Raw genomic sequence first — 14,343 nt, forward strand, 5'->3', positions numbered from 1 at the left:
CCCCTATACACACTGACACCCCTCATACACACACACAGTAACACCCCCTCCATCCACACACAGTGACACCCCCCAGCACAGAGTCCCCCCCGTAGATGCATCCTCCCTCCTACATACAGAGACACCCACAGACAGACAACCCCCACCTTGACTCAGGGTTCCCCTACAATCACACCGAGACCCCACAGACACACAGAGCCCCCTCCTCAGCTCCTTCCCCTGTTCTGCCAGGACACACAGAGCCCCCTCCTCGTGCACATCTATAAATACACACACACACACATTACCTGCTCACAGGATGTTTCCCCTCACGGGAGTGAGCAGCTTGTGTCACACAACCCCCTGGGGACTGAGGACCCCTCACCTACTCCCCGTAGAACAGCCGTGGCCAGGGTGGGATTTCAAAGCCCATGTGTTCACTGTGGGCCCTGACCTGCTCCCTCTTGTGACAAACCTGGATGCAGGCAAACACCCCCTAAGAGCCTTTCACTCTGTACCAGGGGCCAGGGAGGAGGGGGTCAGAGCCCACCTCAGGTGGGGTGGTGGGGACACAGGGAAGATGAAGGGGAGCTCCCTGGCCAGGCTGTCCTTGGGTAGATGACCCTGTCCACACACAGGGCTCCAGCCCAGCCCTGTGCCCCAGTGCCCCTCAAACAGCCCTGAAAGGTCAGTCCCCTGCGGCTGCCTACGGTGGCCAGTCCAGGACTGTCCCACTGGGGACCACCATCCTTGCCCCTCAGTGCCTGGGTACCCTGTCCTGGGGGCTCTGGCTGTGCTGGGTGTGCAGTGGTGGCCGGGCAAGGTGCCAGAGCGGTGCTGCTCTCTAATGGTCGTGACGGGGACACGCCTCTGTGTCACTCGAAACAGGTCATGAAAGGATTCTTGGCATTTCTCCTTCCCCACGGGCGTGGGAGCTGGCAGAGATGGCTGCAAACATACAGCTCCCACGAATCTGAAGCAGCAGCACTGCAAGAGCCCCTCAAAAGCAGATCCTGCTGCCCTTCCCCTGCTCATACCACACACAGGGTGACCGTCCCTTGCTTTGTTGCCTCCATTTCCCCTCACTGCAGCTCAGGGCTCTTGCCACTGATGCTCACTGTGTTCCTGAATATGCTGAGGGTTTTCCATGGGCACCTCTGAAAAACAGCCCCGTTTTTCCGAGCACATCCCCTTTCACCCCAGGGTACTGGGGAGGAATTAGCTCCCTGTGTTTTTCTGCAGAAAAGCTGATCAGACCTGCCTGCAGAGAGACAGGAAACAATCCATATCTGTCTGGTTTTTTCTCAGGTTTCCAGCTTTTGTAGGTGAAGCACGTTCAAACCCACCACCTGTCAGCAAACATGGTCCAGGAACAGGCAGGGATGCTGCTGCCCTTGGGGGAAGCTGCCTGTTTCCACCAGGGCCCCGGGGCTCCCTGGGGCGTGGGTGGCATCACAGGTTTTCCGACTGAGGCTCCAGCTCAGGGCTGCTGGAGCTGAGTCAACATCTGAAGGCAACATGTGGGTGGAAGCACCCAGGGGTGCAGGGAGGCCCCAGGGGACCTGCCTGAGGATGATGTGACCACCTGCATGGGGCTGCCCTGGGGTCCCCTGCAGAGGCACAGCAGGGACCAGCGAGGACTGAGAGCTGCCATCTCTGCTTCTGCCTCTGAGTGAGCCCTTGGGCAGGGGCTGGGGGGCGTGGATGGACCCCACAGCCCATGTCCTACCAAGGCTGAGGCACCTCCTCTCCAAAAGGAATGGAGCCCAGGAACAGCCCCCCCCTCCATCCGCAGCTGGGTCTCCAGTGATGCAGAGCATCTCAGCCAGGGGTTTTCCCACTGCTGATGTGGGGCGGTGGGAGGAACTGTGGTTTAACATCACTAACCTGTTGGGCTTGGAGAAAGGGAAGCTCTGGTGTGAACTCTCAGCTGCCTGCAGCTATTTGGATGTGGAATTACAGGAAAAGGGATCCCGGCTCTTTCGGGAGGTGTTCAGCGAAACCAGGACAGGCACCTGATGCAAGTTATCTCAGGGAAATTCCACTGAGATATTAAGAAACTTTTTTTTCCCCTGTGCATAAATATCACAGGGTAAAATATCCCCTGTGGTAAAATATCAGAGGAGCCCAGAGAGGCTGTGGGATCTCTGTCCTCCATACCTGGTGCCCCACAAGGTCCTCCCACCTTCACAGCATTCAGTGATGCTCAGCAGCACCAGGAGTAGCCAACTCTGCTCTGCACCAGAGCTGCCTTCCCAGGGTGGCTGTACGGCACTGCTGTGTGCTCTGCACACAGTGCCTGGGCTGCAAGAGCAACACCAGCCAAGCACCAGAGTGCAGGCAAGTTCCCCAGGGTTGGGGTGACAGCGCTGACCCCCTCGGAGCAGGGTTTTCCCATCCCTCAGTACAGCTCCTGCAGCCAACAAGGAGGAGGATGGAGAGGGTGGCTGGTTCCTTGGGTGAGCCAAGGAAAGAAGAACCAGCACCAGCACCTGCAGAGGCAAATGCACCCCAGGAGTTGCAAATGCACCCCAGGAGTTGCTTGGGCATGTGCAGAGGGGATGTTGCAAATCTGGGCAAAAGTGCCTGGAGGGAGATGTCAAAGGACACTGATTAAGGAATCCATCTGCATTAAGGAAGCGCCTGAATCTGGGGTAGTATGTAAAATGCCAGTGCTGGAAGGTGCCACCTGGGAGGCAGGATTGGCCCAGGAAGGCGCACGGAGCCTCAAATCTCCTTCACTGGGGTTCTTGTCTCAGCTGCTGTCCTGGAGCAGGGGGAGGAGGGGGGCCAGGGAGGCTTTATCCCAAGTAGGATGTTAGCAGGCTCCAGCCCATGGGTGCCAGCTTTGGGCTGTATGGCTGTGTTCAGGGCACTCCAGGAGGCAACTCTCATCCTTTTCAAGCCAGTGTGATGCCTGCACCTCCCTTCCTGCAAGGCCCCAGATGGTCATTTCCTGCATCCCACCCCAGCAGCCAGGATTTGGCTGGCCCTGCTTCCTTTCCCACTTCATCCCATCCCATCTTATCCCATCCCTGTCCCCCAGCAGGAACACCTGGTGCCTGCAGGAACACCTCGTTGCTGCAGTAGTTGCTGCACAGTGTGAGGTGCCAGCACTACAAACCCACTGCTCAGGAGGCAACGCCCACAGTAGGATGGGGCAGGTCCCGCTGCCAGAAACCCACCCTCTGCCAAGGTTTGTGGGTCTGAGAGAGACCCAGGCTGGATACATCGGTCTGTGCCAAGGGGAGCTGCTTTTCTCCCACTGGGGGCTGGAGCATCCCCAAGCTGACACATGAGAGCAACACCTGAGGTGCCAGTTTTGAGCCATGAGTGAGGTGTGGAATTGAGTGAAGAAGCTCTTGAAGCCCGATGCCTTCTCAAACATTGCAGCACCCCTCGGGATAGCATGGGTGGCCCAGAGAAGCCTGAGACAACCCAGCACTTTTTTTACTGGTATAGTGAGCTTGCCAGGCCTAAGAGTAACTCAGCAAAGCCCAGCCCCTCTCCAGGAGCTTGGGGGCTGATGATGGAGTACGGAGGGGTCTGGAGGGATACGTGGCTGGTAGGGGGCCAGAGGGGGGTGGATAGGGGGCAGATGGAAAGGGATGTTGTTTCTGGGGGATGGGAGAGGGTAAGGATGAAGGGATGGGGGCTGTGGTTTATTGGTGGGGGAGGGCAGAGGAAGGGGTGGCATCGGGTGGATTGGCTTTAAGAAACCTGGGTCAAACACATTTCGGGGGCTATCGCTGCACAGTGCGGCTGGAGGGTCCACGGCTGGCGCGACCCAGCGAGGGACGGAGCACGGGGAGCTGAAGGAGAGACCATGGCCCGGGACGGGACGGGGCGGGCGGCGGCGGGTTCGGCCCCCGGCGAGGCGGAGCCGGCGGCGCGCCCGGCGGGAGCGCGGGAGGGACGGGAGCGGCCCGGAGGATGGGCGTGCGGCGGCTGGTGAGGCGCCGGCGCAGGGCACGGGGGCACGGGGGGAACTGGCAGGGCACGGGGGGAACGGGCACAGCCCCGGGGGTCGCTCGCTGCCCGCGGACACCCGGCCGGAGCAGCGGGACGTCGGGCGGGAGGCAGCCCCGGGCTGGAGAGGGGTGGTAGCACTGGGAGACGGCTCCGGGAGAATCTGCGGGGACCGGGTCCCTTTCCTAGGTGGGAGGAAAAGCGGGGTTCAAACACACACACACACGCACACCCGCCGGGAGGGCTGGAGCAAGGGGAGCGGGAGGGCAGGTCGCACAAGGAGTCACCGTCCCCTCTGCTCTCCCCGCAGGCACCGGGCTGGGAATCGTGTCCCTCTGGGGCAGCCTCCTGCTCACTGCCGGCCTTGCCTTCGACCCAGCATCGCCAATCTGCAACTGCTCAGAGCCCATGGACTTCCAAGCTTTCCGGGAGGCTCCACTCCCTGAGAGCTGCTGCCTCAACTTCACCAGCTCCAACATCACCCACCTCGACTGGGGTGCACTGGTGGGGGTGCGGGGGCTGCGGGAGCTCTACCTCTCTCACTGTGGTATCACAGCCATCAGCAACGCACAGGGAGTCCCCCCGGCCTTGGAGATCTTGCACTTAAGTCACAACCTGCTGGAAAGTCTCCCTGGAAGCTTTCTGGAAAATGCCCCTAATTTGAGGGTTCTTTATCTGGACAGCAACCAGCTCCAGGATCTACCCAGGTCCTTCCTGAAAGCATCATCCCAGGTCCAGGAGGTCTACCTGGGCTTCAATGCCCTGACCTTCCTTCCTGCCAGCCTCCTGAAGCCGACTCTGCTCCAGCTTCAGCTCTCCAACAACAGCTGGGACTGCAGCTGTGCTTTGCTCACCAACTTGGCGGGTTGGCCCAGCCTGGCTGCTGATGTTATCTGCCACACGCCGGAACGGTACCACGGCGTGGACCTCCAGAGCATCCCCCAGGATGAGCTGTGCCGCTCACACGGCCTCACTGCCCTCTTCATCTGCCTGCCCCCTCTCCTCATCCTCGCCAGCGTCACTTGGTGCTTCTACAGGCAGAAGAAAAAGACCAACTACAACCTTCAGAACAGGTCCCAGAACCACCGGGCCACAGCAGAGAGGGGCAATGTGCCGGTGTCTGCAGAGCCCCACCACTACAACCCCTATGAGCTGCCTGCTGCTCCCGCTGAGACTGAGAAAAAGGTGCTACTGGGGAGACAGGTCCTGCTCCAACCCTTTGCAGAACCACTGGAGAGTGGGAGAGACCTCTATGAGGAGGTGGAGATTCAGGTGGGATCCCCCAGCAGTTCCCAGGTGTCAGCCTATGAAGGGCAGCTGGGCACCTCGGCACCAAGGGCAGAGGAGGTGGGGGGCAGCGAGCCAGAGGTGGATGCTGTCAGTGTGAGCGAAGTCCTGAAGGACTCTGCCGACCGGGAGAAGATCTACATGAGTCAGTCAACCAACTATTACAACCTGGTACCTGGCATCGAGTTGGAGGACTCGGACAACCTGGAGTATGAGACCATCGACCTGCACTGATGCCAGGACTCGGGCTGTGTCTGGGACACACCAGCAGGGTGGCAGGGGCTGGGCAGGAGCGAAAGCTGGCAGAGCAGGAAAGGCATGAACTGTCCTGCCATGGCTTACAGTGGCTGTCTGCAAAGCTGCACCCCCAAATACCCATCCCTTCCCCAGCGCTACCATTGCACCCATCACTTGCCATGTGCTGCAGCTGGGCAGGGGGTCTGAGGGTGCTTCAGGCCCTGGGGACCCTGCCTCAGGCTGGTGGTGTCTAGAGACATGTGGGTTGTCAGTGCCCAAGGAAGGACATGGAGAGGAGGTGGGGGCTGGTTTTGGGGAGCAGGCGACAATACTGTGTGTGCCAGATCCACTGACAAGAGCCTCCATCCTCTCTTGCTGAAGCCAGATGGCATCTAGCATGGACCTTTTACTCCCCAGCCTACAAAGAACAGGGTCTGGGGACGTGAAACGGGGCTGGCCCTGCCTATGTGGTCTGCAGGGGCTGTCACATATGAATGTGGTGCCCTGGGCTTGGCAGAGGGAGCCTGGGGTGGCCCTGCCTGCTGCCCACCCCACATCCCACCGTGGCATGGGGACTTGAAACAGCTAGTGCAGGTGTGCTGCTCTATGTACAAGTGTGTGCAGGGACTGTGCACAGGTGAGTGTGAGGTGTTTGAGGTGCCCACACACACCAGGAGGCACCAGAAAGAGCCCCTTGCTTGCAGCCTCCCGTGCCCAACGTGCTGCCCAGCCCTGTAGGATCCAGCCCTCCATAAAAAATAAATCATTGTACTCCTAGCAATGTGGCTCCATGTCTGTGTCTGTATGGTTTAGGAAGGTGGGAAGCCAACCATAGGGATGTGGGGAGTGCAGGGATGGTGGGCTTCACTCATACTCCATCCATCTCCCCTCCCACGCCCTGGGTAATACTCCATTGTGGGTCTCACCCAGCATCCTGGGAGCTGCTTTGTCAGTCTGGTGCAGCAGAGCTGGGCACTGGCTGCAGACCAGCAGAACCTCTGCCTTGCACCAGGATTTACAGCCCAGCTGGGGAAGGTGTCAGCCTGCTACAAATGCCGCAGTTCCTGAACAGGGCAGGGATTTGTAGAGCTCCTGGGAACAGGGCAAAGGCTGAGGGTGCTGTAAATCATCCCCCAGCACAGGTACCCCTGGCAAGTCTCACTCATGGGTGCTCCAGCCCTTCTCTGTGGAGGGGTGCAGGCACCCTTGAGCTCTGCTCCCTCTGCCCAGGGGGATATTCTCCAGGCTGGAAGCCCCAAAAGCAGCCTGCCTGCTCTGGAGCCGTCTGGGCCTGGTGCCCAGGCAGGAAGGGAGGGAGCCGGGCAGGGCAGGACGCAGCACTCCGGCCGGCAAAGGAAGTGGCGTTTCCTGCGGAGCACGGTGTGGCTTCCAACAGCCCATGGTGGGACAAGCCGTGGAACCTGGGCAGAGCTCAGTCCCAGCCCCAGCATGGATTGGGGATGATGATGGGCTAATTTCCCTGCATGTCTCCTGTCGCTCATGGATGTTTCCCACTGTTTTATATCCTGCTGGAGTTTTTCCTTTCCTTTTTCCTCCTGGGCTCTGGGAAAGCGTTCTGATGCCAGCTTTTAATATGTCTCCATCACCCCCTGCCAGGTCCTACAGCCAGGGCATACCACTGTGCCCCGGCTCATGCTGTCCCCAAGTCCCCCCAGGGACATGGAGGAACCAGGAGCTGCCCTGGGGCAGAGGCAGGACAGGCAGGGCCAGCAGCTGTCCCCAGGGGCTGCAGCCCAGCCCACAGCTTCAGACTTGGACTTGGGCGGCAACAGCCGCATTTTTCACTTGCGCTCCAGAAATATCCTACCCTGGGTGCCCCCTCTGCCCACATCCCCTGGGGTCCCATTCCCAAGGCTGCTGGGAGTGATGCAATACCCTGTCCTTCCCCCTCCTTCTCATGAAGCCTAAATTCAGCTGCCACGGCTGCAAAGGGTAGCAACCCAAACCACTCCACTGGGTCTTGCCCAGCCCCAGCTCCAGTACCTGCAGCCCCCACCCAAATCTCTGTGACCAGTGGCAGGAAGGTGTGACCAACCTGGAGTTCCCTGTTCCCTGCCTGTAACAGCCCCAGCCCATCATGGAGAGGGCTCAGCTGCACAGGCCCATGCCGGGTCAATTAGGGGGAAGAGGCACTGGTGGGATGGGGGGGTGCAGGCAGGGAGCAGGTAGTGGCTGTAGCAGGCATGGGAAAGGCAGGGCAATCCTGCTGATGGGCCATAGTGCCTGGCATGGGAGAGAGTCTGTGTCCCCAGGCCCCACAGCCTGGATGGTGGCTGGACCCCCGTTCTCCTCAGTTTAGCCACCAACCAGTGATAAGGACTCTTCCACTGAGGTGCAGGGCTGAGCCATTATGACTATTTCCTAAACACTGAAAGTCACCAACTCCCACTTTGGAGGTTTCTCTGAGCTGCTCTTCCCCTGGAAAAGCAACATCTTCAAGCTGCTCTAGAGGTTTATTGCCTTCATGGTGCTGTGCATTGTGCTCAGTGAGACAGCAGGGACATTACATTACATTTATCCAAAAAGTGGGTAAATTTGGATTTTGTCAAAGGGTCCCCCCTTTTTCCTGGGGCAAAAAGGGCACAGCCCAAGGACCAACACCACTGATGGTTGTGAGGTATTAGACTGGGTGATACAGCCAGGAAAAAAATCCAGGAATGTGTTTCCGGCCCTTGTAGGATTCTTGCACTCAGATTTGTGTTTTTCCCCCTAAGAATATTAGTTAAAAAGTTCCCTTTCCTGAAAGCACCTCTTCCCTTAAAGCTCTCGAATTCCCCCAATAAACAAGCCCTGCCTCCTCTCCAGGTCACTGCTGAACGTGTTAAAGTGCAAAGTCATTTTCTGGGTTGGACCATGTCCTGTGAAAATATCCCAAAGTTAATACTGCGTGGAACTAAGAGAGCCACTCAACAGCAAGGAGCAGGACACAGGACAAGTGACCTCATGTGGGTTATGCTGCCAGCTGCTCATCCTAAGAAAGTAGCTTTTTAAAATTCAGACCCTGCACCTATCTGTAGAGGCAGGTAAGGTCCTTAGCCCAGGCTTTGGCACCTCCTAAGTCTAGCCAGGCTAAAGCTGTGCTTAACCCCAGCCCCTGCCCATCCCTTTCTGGCTCAGCACATGGCAGGTTTGCCCCCTTCCAGGCAGGTGAATCCCTGTGCCATCCACAGGGCTGTGCCAAGGCCAGACCAAAAGCTACGCATCCCACAGTCAAGCCATATGAAGTCCCCCAGCCTGTGCCACCTTGGGAGCCAGCTGCCACCATCCTGTTTCCATGCCACACCTCCGTTGGGCCACTGAGTGCCGCTTTCGTTCCCATGGGCGGTTGCCCTTGGCAGCTGTTTCTCACGGCAGCACCTTTGTAAGCATTGTGTGCATTGATGAGCCATAATCCTACTCATCGGGGGCCAGGATTACAGCTCCTGCTCTCATACCAAGCTGGCATTTGATCTGTGAGCCTCAGTTTCTCCATCTGTACAAAGTCCCCCAGAAACACCCTGAATGCTGCTTGCACTCTGTGGAGGAGAGAGAAGAAACACGCTCAGAGGAAGCAGCCGTGACCCATCCCTGCCAAGTGCCCTTATCGCCTTCACTCCACCTCTCTGGAAAGCAGGCGTTGCTGGAGAGCAGGGAAAGTTTACGCTGGATTACTATGGAGAAGGAATGTGCTTGTGCAAACATCCCGCCCAGCCCAGGTCCCACTGCCAGGGACTCCTGAAGCGCAGCCAGTGGCACCAAGCTGGGCACACAGTGCCCACGAGCACACACACAACCTGCGAGGCGGTGCCAACACACACCACACCACAACGTGCTGCTGCAGCCATGGGAACAGGTGCAACTCCCCAGTGTGGTTGGTCTGTCCCTAGATCTGTCCCACAGACTGATCCTCAGCTCCCTGACAGGGCAGGATGAACCCACACTGCCCAGGTCATCCGAGCCCACTAGCACCTCCTGCTGTCACACACGGCAGCCAGGGCACAGCATTACAGCAAAAAACCTCAAAGAACCCCAAACCCAAGCTATTTATGGGACAGTTGCATTTTAAGGCACTAGAGACTTGGGTCTGACACCACAGCTGTGCTTGGGGCAGGGTGATCACAGACCACCTCCTTCAGTTCAGAGCTAAAAATCACAAGGCGGGGGCTGCAGGCAGGCTGACTCACCAGAGTGATCCTATGGATAACCAAGGTTTTTATAAAGATACAGAAATGGGGTGGAGAGTGTGATGTGTCCACCTGGCAGGCACAAGGTGTGTGAGCCTGGCCTGCCCCACGGCACAGGACCAGCCCTCAGATGGGCTCCTGATTTCACCCTAATATCTGCACAAAGCACTCCCCAACTACTTGCAGAGATCACTGTGCTGGCTTTCCCGAAGGACAGCAGCCCCAAGGAATCACCATCACCTGACCAAAACACCCAGAAAAGCTTTTGTTCACCACAGCTTTCCAATTCTACCCCAAGCAACGGGGCAGAACACTGGAGTTTGTATCCAGCTTTCGAAAGGGACAGACCGTGATGTGAGCCTGGCCCTTCTGCTAGAAGGAATTGATCTTGCACTGGAATGAGACCAAGGAGGCCAAGGAAAGGCCAGCTGGTAACTGAATAGTGCAGCCAAATTTGGTCAAAAGATACTGGATCCTGCAGGCAATTGTACAACCAGGCAGGAAATACAACACAACAGCAAGAGAGGCTGCTGGCCCGAACCAGGGGATGGGGGCACATCCCATGGGGAAAGTAGAGGAAGGAGTCAGAGCTCCCAGGAAGCCAGAACTTGTAGTGGGGGGTGGGCACTCCACCTTCCTCCTGCCCACTGGTTTCCAGTATTGGACAATCTCCATTTCAGCCAAGTCTGAAAACTCTTTTCCACACCCACCTGGTCCTAGAACCAGGGAGATGTTTTAGTCAACAGCACACAGGGTCATGTTTTGTCTGAAGACACTGAAGTACTCAGGGATTACTAGAGATCCATCTTCTTTCACATTTTACTGGCGGGCAGAGCCACACAAGCCCTTTCCACTCTGTACACATAAATGAGCACACAACCTTTAACTGTAGTAAACTCTTGGGTTTTATTCGTCCTCTCAGCACAGTTTGACTGTGAATAAACAGTTTTTATTCATTTGCCTTTTCTGGCCTTGATCTTCCTCAGGTAGAACTCCAATTCCTTGCCTTCCAACACGTAGCCATCGGCTCGGCCACACTGTCCAGGTCTGGAGGCAATGCAGGCTGCAAGGAGAAGTCATGCAGTTAAAGTTTAGCAATTCACCCCCCAGTGCACACAGCAATGAACAGACACTGCACAGCCTCTGCAAGAGCACGCATGAGCAACTCATCAGTAACCAGTCAGCAGGTTACGTGCCAGCTTCAGCCCCTCTGCTGAGGTACCGTGCTCTGGAACCCGCCCTGCTGCAGATCCCTAATGAAGTCCTCCTCAGATCTCCAAACTGTCATCGCTCAGGTTCAGCAGCAGAACTGGACAAAGGTTTCATCACCAGAAGACTTCAGAACACTCAACTATTTGCCAGAGCTTGAAACATCAAAGCTGTCAGATGCCTGCAGGGCATTTTCCTGACAGACACTTGCTTATTTTGTTTTGCAAGTCTTGACCCCATTTTTTTCACAAAGGCCAACCAGGAATAATCAACTTCAGGAGCCTGGCTGGGACATGCAGTAATTCAAGGTCCAGAAGCAGATTTCCCCCCTCTGCCACAAGTGGGGTATCTCCAGAGAAGACAAAAGAACAAGTTACATTTAAGACCCAGAAGACACTCCTGCAGACACGGAGAACACCCCACTGCAGTTATTTGTATCACGGTGAGTAGAACTTTAAATGATCCCAAAACAAGATTAAGATTTGCTCTGCCACCCTGTTTGTGCCCTGACTCCTTTAGCCCCTCCCACATTAATGCTGCCAGGGACTCACCAAGCAGCTTTCCTTGCTGGAACTGCTCCTCAAGAATATTTGCTATTTTGGCATGCTTCTTTCGCTCATCATATTTTTTCTGGATCTTCTTTGAACGTTTCTTGTTCAGTATTTCCTCCTCTTCAGGAGTCTAAAAACACGACCGTAAGCAAAACAAGGAGTTAAACAAATGGGCACCTTCCACACTAGCACAGGTAGCTCTCACTAACATGGAGACCCTTGCATTCTCAGCACTGTACTGTTTCCCAAGTCATACCTGGCTGAGGTACAAATACTTTAAACTCACAGAACCAGGTGCTGTGTTTCACTTGTGAGACCAAGAAATGCCGTGCTGCTAACCAGTCACTCATGAAACAGAGCACAGTACCCCAGGGAAGGCTGCTCTCAGGTAAATGGAACTGCAAAGGCTTCCTTGGTCAATTAATTCTCCTCCAAAAAAAACCTCTTTCCCTCTGCACACATAATGAGAGCACTTGGGTCTGGTGCAAGTCCACGCAGACAGGTTACAAGCTCTTTCCCTGCTCCTGCACCACACAGCACTCAAATGAGAAGTGCTTTGTTTTCAATGCAAGGAGACAACCTACACCTGAATGCTACACATGGCAGTCCAAGTACCTTCTACCAGTCTGGGGTTTGGATCTTTAACAAATTTATGGTTCTGGATAATTTCAAGACACTTAAAAACACACTGAAGTTCAGTTAGTAATCCATAAGCTCCTCACCAAAGCAATCACTCCCCACCACAAGAACCCGACCTGCAAAGTCTTCCTCAGCACCATAAAATGTCATCGCTGTCCCTTCAGTAGCAGAACTGGACAAGAGTATCATCATTAGAAGACAAAGAGATCGACAGGCGGGTCCTTGTGCACAAAGGGGTGCAATGCCTCAGAGAGGGCTTCACTAACAGAGCCAGACTTGTCCTGGGGACCCATGGGAGCACAGCCCAGATAACCAATGCCATCACTGCTGGGTACCCAACCCCATTCCGGCAGGCACTGTCCGTCCAGGATGGAGAAATGCCTCTGGCAAGGCAGACTCTGCTCTGCAGGGAGTCAAAACGGCGGTCCCAGACGTACCAGTTTAGCACCCTTCTTGCGTCCCAGGGGCAAAGCATAGTGGGCCTCGTACCACTGCCGGTACGGGGTGCTGTCGATGAGCACGATGCAGTTCTTCACCAGGGTCTTTGTCCGCACCAGCTCGTTGTTGGAAGCGTTGTACACGACATCGATGATTCGGGTCTTGCGAGTGCAGCCTTTCAAAAGAAGAGCATGAATTCAGACCTACAGGGATCAGACAACTGAGAGCACAGCCCACAGCATCTCACACGTACCCTTCAAACCGCCTCACGCTCATCACCCCATCCACTGCCCCCCGGCTTGCCTGGCACTAAATTAAAAACTGTGACTGGAGGCCTTGCTGGAGCTCATCTCAAATATATCTAAGCAATGACAGAAAATAAATTTGCAGATGGCAAGATGCCTCAGAATCATTTAATGTTCAGTCACCGTGTTCATCAATAAGCAAAAGTTGCATTCATGAAGAACTTAGGCGTTTTGCCCCTCTCTGGTCCCCCTACCCCGTTAAAAGGTAACACAAGCATGCCACTCAGTGTAACTATGACACTCCCATCACAGTGAACTTAGCAGACATCCAAGTCCCCCAAGGCCACATAAGGTCAAAGTTATCATCACTATGCATGCTGCAACAGAGCCAGCACTGCGAAGCTCCAGGATGCTCAACGCCAGCCCACAAATCCATGCTTGCACCATCAGCCCTCTGCTCCGGAGGAGTTCAGAAGACCAGCACAGCTCTCCCTTCCACACACCAGGTTCAGGATGTACTTACATTCCGACCCCCAGGAGAAGTTGCCAACGTCCAACCGAAGGGCTCGGTACTTCTTATTCCCACCACGAACCCTCACTGTGTGGATCCGGCGCGGGCCAATCTGCAGCCAGGAACAAACACCAGGGTGCCATTGGTGCTGGAACGCTGCACGGCTCACACAGGAGCCCAGAACATTCCCAGTCTCCAAGGCAATGTGGTCAGTGTAACTATGACAAGCCCCAGCACCGGCAGACACAGAAAACGACCAGAACGGTCTGATGCATCTGCCTAAGGTGAAAGTTTCATCACTCCAATTGCCTCTCATCGCAAAAACCTATCTCTGCTTTCCATTTGCACAGGGGAAAGCACCACCTTTTGAAGAAGCAGCACCAGAAACTCAACCCCTCACAAAACAGGAGGTATTTAAACCTCTAACAGCACGTGACCAGCAACCTGAGTTTGAAAACACCCTCCCCACACCACTCACCTTAGTGTTGGCGGGAGGTCGCCCCAACTCATACTTCCTCTTCTTGTGGTAGGGCTTCCTCTTGCCCCCAGTCTTGCGGCGCTTATGCCAGTTGTCCCTGGAGATACCTGGATGAGAGCAGCGTGGTCAGAGGGTGGCAGGAGCACACCTGGCTGCAGCAGGGCACACTCCTCAGTTCTGAGTCCTCAGCTCTCCAAGGTTGGTATCCGCACAGTGCACTCGGCCTTATGCAGCAGTTAGAGAAGCTTCATCATTGATACTCAGACCTGCCTTGAGCACATCCCTTCCAGCAGAACTGCACAAAGCAGACAAGATTCCCTCCTTTGTGTCCTCTTTGGGAAGCACCTCCCAACTTACCTCATGTGCCAGGCACTCTAAGGGAAGTGCCTGATCCCGAGCTGCCAGGCACACTACAGCAGTCACCCCGTGCTACCAGCGGGGTGTGGCAGGTCCGCTATAGGAAGGGACCCCCATGCCACCTGCTGGCTGAGCCCCTATGAGAGACACCCCAAATCAACTCGACCTGCTGGGTCCCCAGCAGGGACCATCTCTGCGCCGCACGGCACCTCCCGCAGGGCGCAAGTCCCCGCCACCCAGCCCAGTGTTCCACAAGGCC

At 56.0% G+C, this 14,343-nt stretch overlaps 2 protein-coding genes and 5 non-coding genes across 7 annotated transcripts in view; 1 reads left to right on the forward strand and 6 right to left on the reverse strand.

Annotated features, from left to right (window-relative positions):
- Nucleotides 1–4,266: 4,266 nt before the first annotated feature.
- LOC108639585 (SLIT and NTRK-like protein 6) lies at nucleotides 4,267–6,203 on the forward strand. Its single transcript, XM_018072127.2, has one exon. The coding sequence runs from the start codon at nucleotides 4,357–4,359 to the stop codon at nucleotides 5,467–5,469; it is 1,113 nt and encodes a 370-aa protein (XP_017927616.1). The 5' UTR covers nucleotides 4,267–4,356; the 3' UTR covers nucleotides 5,470–6,203.
- Nucleotides 6,204–9,974: 3,771 nt separating this feature from the next.
- LOC112841077 lies at nucleotides 9,975–10,104 on the reverse strand. Its single transcript, XR_003212715.1, has one exon. It is a non-coding gene; the product is annotated as a small nucleolar RNA SNORA35 (small nucleolar RNA).
- Nucleotides 10,105–10,537: 433 nt separating this feature from the next.
- The window catches only part of RPS8 (ribosomal protein S8), a 6,882-nt gene continuing 3,076 nt past the window's right edge, over nucleotides 10,538–14,343 (reverse strand). The window contains exons 2-6 of the mRNA XM_029959766.1: nucleotides 13,728–13,834; nucleotides 13,262–13,361; nucleotides 12,493–12,668; nucleotides 11,417–11,546; nucleotides 10,538–10,719 (exon numbers count right to left, since the gene is read on the reverse strand). Coding sequence (XP_029815626.1) covers nucleotides 10,610–10,719; nucleotides 11,417–11,546; nucleotides 12,493–12,668; nucleotides 13,262–13,361; nucleotides 13,728–13,834 — 623 coding nt within the window. The 3' untranslated portion in view covers nucleotides 10,538–10,609. The remainder of the gene's footprint in view (nucleotides 10,720–11,416; nucleotides 11,547–12,492; nucleotides 12,669–13,261; nucleotides 13,362–13,727; nucleotides 13,835–14,343) is intronic.
- LOC112841073 lies at nucleotides 10,920–10,991 on the reverse strand. The gene has a single exon (XR_003212711.1). It is a non-coding gene; the product is annotated as a small nucleolar RNA SNORD38 (small nucleolar RNA).
- Nucleotides 12,181–12,253, reverse strand: LOC112841074. Its single transcript, XR_003212712.1, has one exon. It is a non-coding gene; the product is annotated as a small nucleolar RNA SNORD38 (small nucleolar RNA).
- Nucleotides 13,453–13,556, reverse strand: LOC112841075. Its single transcript, XR_003212713.1, has one exon. It is a non-coding gene; the product is annotated as a small nucleolar RNA SNORD46 (small nucleolar RNA).
- LOC112841072 lies at nucleotides 13,906–13,990 on the reverse strand. Its single transcript, XR_003212710.1, has one exon. It is a non-coding gene; the product is annotated as a small nucleolar RNA SNORD55/SNORD39 (small nucleolar RNA).

Source organism: Manacus vitellinus, unplaced genomic scaffold (assembly GCF_001715985.3).
Source record: "Manacus vitellinus isolate BGI_N305 unplaced genomic scaffold, ASM171598v3 scaffold_21_pilon, whole genome shotgun sequence".
In the NCBI taxonomy this organism is placed as follows: domain Eukaryota; kingdom Metazoa; phylum Chordata; class Aves; order Passeriformes; family Pipridae; genus Manacus; species Manacus vitellinus.

What these genes read in the sequence shown, in the direction of transcription:
- LOC108639585 (XM_018072127.2), top strand. Translation starts at nt 4,357, where the DNA reads ATGGACTTCCAAGCTTTCCGGGAGGCTCCACTCCCTGAGAGCTGCTGC.